The 9743-nt window shown below is 35.2% G+C and overlaps 1 protein-coding gene across 1 annotated transcript in view; it reads left to right on the forward strand.

Annotated features, from left to right (window-relative positions):
* The window catches only part of CAVIN4 (caveolae associated protein 4), a 43044-nt gene extending 34227 nt beyond the window's left edge, over nucleotides 1-8817 (forward strand). Inside the window, exon 2 of the mRNA XM_053714587.1 lies at nucleotides 7502-8817. Coding sequence (XP_053570562.1) covers nucleotides 7502-8179 — 678 coding nt within the window. The 3' untranslated portion in view covers nucleotides 8180-8817. The remainder of the gene's footprint in view (nucleotides 1-7501) is intronic.
* Nucleotides 8818-9743: the final 926 nt, after the last annotated feature.

A 9743-nucleotide genomic window follows, 5' to 3' on the forward strand; every position in this document is an offset into this window, starting at 1 on the left:
ATGTATGTATCTCTATGTGAAAGCCCTTTGCCTGCCATTTTTGACCTCATATCTTTGAGCCTTTATAACTTTTGTGTGCATATTTAGTTTTAATAAATGTTATTAGATAGTGTTATAGTGAGTGTAACTGTACTTTGTAATGTATTTTTGATGTGTTTTGTGCAACTTTTATGTTTTGCTAAACAGTTAACCAGAGCTCTCAAGTCCCGTACTCATTCTAGCATGAATCGCGATTGCCCTCAAGTGATTGCATCTATTTTCAACTCGTAATACCAGTGGTAAGCCCAACGGGCGCAAACCCTCGCGATAAACCCCTTATTGCCAACATTTGCGCTCCACTAGTAATCTAGCCCTAAATGTTTGAAATTAAGATTTTGCATGTTGTAAAAAAATAAGGGAGAAATTATTTCTAAATAAGGGAACCTGGGAGACTATGAAAATGTTTGGGCAAATAAGAGAGATCCTTGGGAATAAGGGAAGGTTGGAAAACCTACTCATGTTTATATTCATTTTTGTATAAATGCTTTCTTTTCAAACACAGAATAAAAAAACATACTTTGGATATATTTGATTCAGAAATTATAACTAAAATATTAGCAAACAGAATGTAATCTTTGTTTTAACAACACTGAATAATACTTTGATGTTTGTTCCTGGAGGGTAAGTAGAAATAAATAAATAAAATGTCCTGACTGCAATAATGTCAGAATATATTTACTAAGCTACTCTATGATATGACAGCCCTGGATGATACCTTAGGGTTTTTGTTTTTTAAGATTTTGACGATGCATTGTGTTTGCTATGGTTCGACACAGGATTTATTTTCCAGGACAGAAGAACAAATATATATAAATAAAATATCCTGGCTGTAATAATGTAGAGCTTAAAGGGACACTAAACTCAAAATTAAGCTTTCATGATTCGGCTAGAACATCAAAAAAACATTTTCCAATTTGCTTCCATTATCAACATAGAGCTACAGAGACAGGAAGAAACATGATATTATGGTGAGTAGTAACTATTCTAGTGTAGTTGTACCTGTCAGTTTAATGTCCCTTTAAAGGACACTAGAGTAACAAAATAAACAAGTTCATAATACAAAGATAAAGCGATAGCACTTAGTCTGAATTTTTAATAAGCAGTACCTTTATTTTGTGAAAGATTTCAAAATGTAGAAACTAAGACCAAGCGTTCATCCTTACATTTAATTTTACTTTGCTGCAGGGTATTTTTTTCACCTCCTCAATCTCCTTTTCTATTACTTTTTTTAGATATGCCCTTGCCAAAAACGTACCTTATTCTCCTGATTCACAATTTGTTTTACCCGTATTAATTGACTCCTTGGTAATTCATTTAGTATAAAAAGTAGGTTAGTAAATGTGCGCTAACAGCCAGGGGATTGGTCGACAAAGATAAAAATACTAAGTAGAGAAAATTCTATAATTTATTGCCTAAAATTATTCCATGAAATTATATCAATTAATAAAAAATATTACATAAAATTCACATACACATGACCGGTCATCAATAAGCTATAATACTATCACCTAATGTGTCAACAGATATAAACTCTATAATATAAACAATAACCTAGGCCTAGATTTGGAGTTTGGCGTTAGCCGTGAAAACCAGCGTTAGAGGCTCCTAACGCTGGTTTTAGGCTAACTCCGGTATTTGGAGTCAGTCAAAAAAGGGTCTAACGCTCACTTTTCAGCCGCGACTTTTCCATACCGCAGATCCCCTTACGTAAATTGCGTATCCTATCTTTTCAATGGGATTTTTCTAACTCCGGTATTTAGAGTCGTGTCTGAAGTGAGCGTTAGAACTCTAACGACAAAACTCCAGCCGCAGGAAAAAAGTCAGTAGTTAAGAGCTTTCTGGGCTAACGCCGGTTCATAAAGCTCTTAACTACTGTACTCTAAAGTACACTAACACCCATAAACTACCTATGTACCCCTAAACCGAGGTCCCCCCACATCGCCGCCACTCGATTAAATTTTTTTAACCCCTAATCTACCGACCGCCAACTACGTTATCCTTATGTACCCCTAATCTGCTGCCCCTAACACCGCCGACCCCTATATTATATTTATTAACCCCTAATCTGCCCCCCACAACGTCGCCTCCACCTGCCTACACTTATTAACCCCTAATCTGCGGAGCGGACCTGAGCGCTACTATAATAAAGTTATTAACCCCTAATCCGCCTCACTAACCCTATAATAAATAGTATTAACCCCTAATCTGCCCTCCCTAACATCGCCGACACCTAACTTCAATTATTAACCCCTAATCTGCGGACCGGATCTCGCCGCTACTCTAATAAATGTATTAACCCCTAAAGCTAAGTCTAACCCTAACACTAACACCCCCCTAAGTTAAATATAATTTACATCTAACGAAATTAATTAACTCTTATTAAATAAATTATTCCTATTTAAAGCTAAATACTTACCTGTAAAATAAATCCTAATATAGCTACAATATAAATTATAATTGCATTGTAGCTATTTTAGGATTAATATTTATTTTACAGGCAACTTTGTAATTAGTTTAACCATGTACAATAGCTATTAAATAGTTAAGAACTATTTAATAGTTACCTAGTTAAAATAATTACAAAATTACCTGTAAAATAAATCCTAACCTAAGTTACAATTAAACCTAACACTATACTATCATTAAATTAATTAAATAAAATACCTACAATTACCTACAATTAAACCTAACACTACACTATCAATACATTAATTAAATACAATATCTACAAATAACTACAATGAAATAAACTAACTAAAGTACAAAAAATAAAAAAGAACTAAGTTACAAAAAATAAAAAAATATCTACAAACATAAGAAAAATATTACAACAATTTTAAACTAATTACACCTACTCTAAGCCCCCTAATAAAACAACAAAGCCCCCCAAAATAAAAAATGCCCTACCCTATTCTAAATTACTAAAGTTAAAAGCTCTTTTACCTTACCAGCCCTGAACTGGGCCCTTTGCGGGGCATGCCCCAAGAAGTTCAGCTCTTTTGCCTGTAAAAAAAACATACAATACCCCCCCCAACATTACAACCCACCACCCACATACCCCTAATCTAACCCAAACCCCCCTTAAATAAACCTAACACTATGCCCCTGAAGATCTTCCTACCTTGTCTTCACCATACCAGGTTCACCGATCGGTCCTGAAGAGCTCCTCCGATGTCCTGATCCAAGCCCAAGCGGGGGGCTGAAGATGTCCATGATCCGGTAGAAGTCTTCATCCAAGCGGGGCAGAAGAGGTCTTCCATCCGATTGAAGTCTTCATCCAAGCGGGGCAGAAGAGGTCTTCCATCCGATTGAAGTCTTCATCCAGGCGGCATCTTCTATCGACATCCATCTGGAACGGAGCGGCAGCATCCTGAAGACCTCCGACGCGGAACATCCATCCTGGCCGACGACTGAACGACGAATGACGGTTCCTTTAAATGACGTCATCCAAGATGGCGTCCCTCGAATTCCGATTGGCTGATAGGATTCTATCAGCCAATCGGAATTAAGGTAGGAATATTCTGATTGGCTGATGGAATCAGCCAATCAGATTTAGCTCGCATTCTATTGGCTGATCGGAACAGCCAATAGAATGCGAGCTCAATCTGATTGGCTGCTTTTTTGCAGGTGTTAGGTTTTTTTTCAGCTCAAACAGCCCCATTGTTTTCTATGGGGGAATCGTGCACGAGCACGTTTTTGAGGCTGGCCGCTTGCGTAAGCAACTCTGGTATCGAGAGTTGAAGCTGCGTTAAATATGCTCTACGCTCCTTTTTTGGAGCCTAACGCAGCCTTTATGTGGACTCTCAATACCAGAGTTATTTTTATGGTGCGGCCAGAAAAAAGCCGGCGTTAGCTACGCGGGTCCTTACCGACAAAACTCTAAATCTAGGCCCTAGTAAATTCAACCTTGCATTTTAAATCTCAAATGTGACCTATTAAAGTAGATCTTTGCTACTTAAGGATACGTGTTAATAAGGTTATACAGAATTCATAAACCGCTTATATTATTGTTTATACATAAACTCTTTGTATATCCTAGTATATACTGTTTGCAAAAATAAAAAAAATAAAAAAATAGTAAAAGTCCTTTATTATAAGCTGTTTTGCAAAAATGTATTGAAAGTCTTTTAATGGAGGTCCATACGCAATATCTTGCGTTACAATGTTAATAGGTAGATTTGTTGGACTAAATATTGGTAGATTACACCTGTCAGTTGTAAGAGCTCGTCCATACAAATGTTGGTGTCTAAGTTTTAAAGATGTACTTCCAGATTGGTGACCTGATGATTTTCAGTGTCCAATCGCGGGCTGTTACACCTCTGTGTGCTTACCTGCATGTAGTTTCCACTTGCCGTATAATATAGCAGGGCACAGGTGTCTATACAGCTCTGTGTCGCTGGTTTTCCCGGGTGCGTGACGTCACTCTCTGTAAGTAGTTCCATTTTATAAGGGAATATCCTTACTCTGCGCGGAGTTCCGTACTTGCAATATAGTCCCTCTTTGGATCCGTGTAATCCTTGGAACTGGCTTGTTAATCTTATCCTCAGCAAACTGTTATCCTGTTCAATCTTTCGGAGAGCTGTTATTGCAGGAACACCTCTCGCTGAACTGCTAGAGAGAGGTGTTCTTGCAATAACAGCTCTCCGGAAGATTGAACAGGATAACAGTTTGCTGATAACAGTTTGCTGAGGATAAGATTAACAAGTCAGTTCCAAGGATTACACGGATCCAAAGAAGGACTATATTGCAAGTACGGAACTCTGCGCAGAGTAAGGATATTCCCTTATAAAACGGAACTACTTCCAGAGAGTGACGTCACGCACCCGGGAAACCAGCGACACAGAACTGTATAGACACCTGTGCCCTACTATATTATACCGCAAGTGGAAACTACATGCAGGTAAGCACACAGAGGTGTAACAGTCTGCGATTGGACACTGAAAATCATTAGGTCACCAATCTGGAAGTACATCTTTAAAGCTTAGACACCAACATTTGTATGGACGAGCTCTTACAACTGACAGGTGTAATCTACCAATATTTAGTCCAACAATGGATTGTTGGATGGACCTCCATTAAAAGACTTTCAATACATTTTTGCAATACAGCTTATAACAAAGGACTTTTACTATTTTTTTATTTTTTTTATTTTTGCAAACAGCATATACTAGGATATACAAAGAGTTTATGTATAAACAATAATATAAGTGGTTTATGAACTCTGTATAACCTTATTAACACGTATCCTTAAGTAGCAAAGATCTACTTTAATAGGTCACATTTGAGATTTAACATGCAAGGTTGAATTTACTAGGTTATTGTTTATATTATAGCGTTTATATCTGTTGACACATTAGGTGATAGTATTATTGCTTATTGATGACCGGTCATGTGTATGTGAATTTTATGTAATATTTTTTATTAATTAATATAATTTTATGGAATAATTTTAGGCAATAAATTATAGAATTTTCTCTACTTAGTATTTTTATCTTTGTCGACCAATCCCCTGGCTGTTAGCGCACATTTACGAACATATTTTTTATACTATTTATCCACTTTTTATCTGGTTTATGGGAACAGAATTGTATATGTGCAGGGGGTAGATTTGCGCACCACTTTACACCTTTTTGTTTTATAATTCATTTAGTAACCTATCAGGATGAAAACTATTATAATGGAGCAAATTATTTCTATCTGTGGATTTAGTATGGATATCACAAACCAATGGTTCCTTTCTCTCATTACTCAAGTATCAAAAAAAAAAACACAGATGTTTCATGCCATGTTAAAGTTAATTTAATACTGCTTACTGCTCCATTAAGGAGAGAGTTATATTGGATTTAATCACTGAATGCACTCAAACCCAATGGGATAAATGAGGACTATGATATGTCTGTTTTTCTATGATAGACCTACAACCTCTGTGTATAGGATGTATAGGATGGATTGATTAGAGAGAATATGAGACAATAGAATAATACTAGGAGCCACTAGGTGGCGTTGTTGAGAATACATATTTGAATTTCATGTAATAAACATTTTGATTTTAAGGTGAGATATAAATGTACTAAGGGATGGCTATATTAGATAGCATGAATAAGGGTGAATAGTCTGAAACATTTCCGTTGCTTGGATCAAACTCTGCAATAAAGGATATTGTTTTTACATGAGTGCTGTGGAGCAGCAATGTTTTCAAGATTTGTTGGAGGCTGGCTGTGTGCCTCTGCACTAACGTGCACCATTATTGGGACATTGCTGATTTCAAAATTGCATTTTAATGTTACTGATTTATCTCGCCTGTCGCATTCAGATGAAGTTTACTCAAAATTCACAATACACTCTTTTAACTTACAGAAAATTAGTTACTAAACTAGAAGCAAATGCAAGTTAAACTGCAGTAAAAACATTTCAGTATAATTTGTATTGGTTGCAAACTGAGAATTTATATCAGTGCAAGGTGATTCCTTGTTAAACTTACTCTCCCTTGTGAGAATTTATATCCAACAGATTTTCATTACTTTCTATGGGAGGCAGGTCTCATGTATCTGGGACTTCCAGGGTCTGCCCTTTTTCTTACAGAATTCAGTGTATTCAGCAACTGTGAAGTCTAAACTACTATTTCTCTCCAAGCCTAAGTGTTATTGCATTGTCTTTTACTATTCATTCATTGATTACTATTACACTTAAAGGGACAGTAAAATAAAAATTAAACTTGATTGGAATATAACATTGCATGTTAAATAACTTTCAAATGTATGTCTTCTATCAAATGTGCTTAGTTCTCTTGGTATTGTTTGTTAAAGAGTAATCCTAGCTGAATTTAGAAGAATGTGCATGTCTTCAGCCATTTCGCAGTAGTGTTTGCATCAATGTTTATAGCAATGTAATACATAGTTGCAAACACTGCTGCCATAAAATACTGAAGACACGTGCAAACTCATAAGCTCCTCTCAGTCTACCTATATTTACTCTTCAATAAAGGATACTAAGATAACAAAGTAAATTTAAAAGCATTCTAATGATATAAGGAATTAACATTTTCACATGAACCATGTGATAAGCAGAGGACTATGTAACTTCTCATTTTAAACATCAGTTGCAATAGTTTAAAACACTCCTACATTCATAACTAATGAGTTTGACAGCTACCAATTCCATATTAATATGCTAACATGAATCATGTGACTCCTCAATTGAAGAGGGGAATTATCCTCATTCCAGTAAAAGGTCTCATGTCCCCCTAGGTTTTAGAGTGACTTGGTTACTGCCTATCTACATGGTCACACTAGGATGATGTGTTAAAATGTTTGTGCATAAAAAGCAATGGGAATGTCCACATATGTATATGAACAATTCAGTACATAGATTAGAGTTTATGGTTCTTATTATGTGAACATGTAAAGATAATTCCTATTATTGTTTCTTTTAATAAAATGGCAATGTTCTTTTATTTATGTAGGAAGATATTGAATGTCCAACAAGACTGACTGTTTCTAAAGATTCTGCTTTGGATGGGTACTTGAGAGATAAGTTGTATGCACCAGATGACCTCTCTTCTGATGAAGAATATAAAGCCCAAGAAAGCAGAACCTCACGTTTCAAGAAATCTGGTATGCAGCGCATCGATAACATCAAGAAGGCTTTTTCAAAAGAAAATATGCAGAAGACAAAACAGAATTTTGGAAAGAAAGTAAACAGAATGCGCACTAGGATTGTGACTCCAGAAAGAAGAGAGAGAATAAGGCAGTCTGGAGAGAGGCTAAAACAATCTGGAGAGAGGTTTAAACAATCAATTGCTAAGGCAGCGCCAAAGAAAGACACTTTCAAGATCAACATCAATAAGAAAAACAAAAACAGAACCAAGGCTGAGGGACAGGAAGGCGGTAAAGAAGATGAAGTAGACTCTGCATCTGAGAATGCTTCTGCTGAACCAATCTCAGAAGAAGTCACTTACACTGAAGTGGTCACTGTCAAGAAGAAGAAGAAAAAGAATGAGGAAAATGCTGAACTCTTGCTTTCCCAAGATGATGAGAAACTAAGTGAACACATCCAAGTCCCAGAAAAACCTCTTATCAAACTTGAATCAAAAGTTGGTGTAGATGATGCTCCCCTGGTAGATATTAAGCTCTCATCATGAGGAAACTTACTGAGATGATTAATTATTAAGCAACAGTTTGTGGTCCAGATGCAATACTGTGACATCCTCCAAAAACTGAGCTGATACATCCTTACAGCATATCACACTCCCCTACTTATTTAAAGTGGATCCAAAAACAAAATGTTTGGGTTCTGGGAATGTACTTTAAAATAGCATCTTATTTTTTTTATATATTTTTTGAAGGTTGATATAGTGAAATTAAATATATTTCTAGCCAATAACAGTTATTAATTTACGCAATGCATTAAAAAAATAAAACCTCAAAAGCAAAATTATTATAAACATTGGTTAATATGGATTGCTATGTTATAAAAAGAAATGTATACAAAAAAATAAGAACTTACTACATAAATGTTTAAGAAAGTTGTCTAATACCTACGTGATCTATACATGACAGGTAATTTTCATGGAAATTACAATACATCAAAGGAGCAAAAAAAATATTGCTAGCACGTTTATTTTTGGTTGGAAAAAAAACTATGACAGATATAAATTTTTAATTTGTTTGTTGTGTGAATTATATAGTAAGCTGTGTGTGTATTTTATTAAAAGTGGAATATATTTAATGACACTAGATGCCAATTCAAATAAAAAAGAAACTTATTTATCAAATCAAATCTATGCTTTATAAACACCTTAGATGATAATTTGTATTTCTATTTGAGACTATAATATAAAAAAAGGATATTTGATCCATGAAAACTTGAAGTGAATGTAAAGTTGAGCGTACTCGCTCACGTCACAGGATAGAATTTTAAAAATTAGGCAGACTTTCATTCATCAAATTTGTACTATTTATCGATATTCTCAGATTTTTACCTTTTAATGCTATAACTATAAGCCCCGTTTCTGCACCCGCAATATTCCTCAATTGTTTTACAGATGACGAATCTGCAATCCACTAATCGTTGTTCAAAGCCCCCCCTGGGGCGTGACATTTGTGCAAAGGGAAACAACGATTAATGGATTGCAGATTTGTCATCTGTCAATCAATTGAGCAATATGGCGGGCGGAGGACAGTGCTTATCGTAATAGCATTAAAAGGTAAAAATCTGAGAATATCAATAAATAGTACAAATTTGATGAATGAAAGTCTGCCTATTTTTTTTTAAATTCTATCCTATGACGTGAACGAGTACGCTCAACTTTACATTCACTTTAAATTAAAAATAAATCGTAGGTTTCTCAAAAAAGCAGTTCATATGTGATATCATGACTCATGAGCAGCTAAATGGATATATTGAAAGTATATTGACACATTTGCACAATTTCAGAAATGAAATCTGCTTCAATGTATTATCATCTCTTCACATTGAAGACTTACTAGTAAGTGTGGGCAATAGAATGTTAGCTAAGGTTCAGAAATGTTAAAACAAGGAGATTTAAATAAGTGTTATAAAATGGGTTTATAAAAGATAATGTGTTTCCAATGTCAAATGTTACAAGAAAGTGCAGAAATCTGAGAAGGTTTTGATAGAAACAGAGAGAGAGAACAATCTTGAAATGAAATATAAAAAAATGCTACATGGTAGCTAACATTAAA

Source organism: Bombina bombina, chromosome 5, assembly GCF_027579735.1.
Source record: "Bombina bombina isolate aBomBom1 chromosome 5, aBomBom1.pri, whole genome shotgun sequence".
NCBI lineage: Eukaryota > Metazoa > Chordata > Amphibia > Anura > Bombinatoridae > Bombina > Bombina bombina.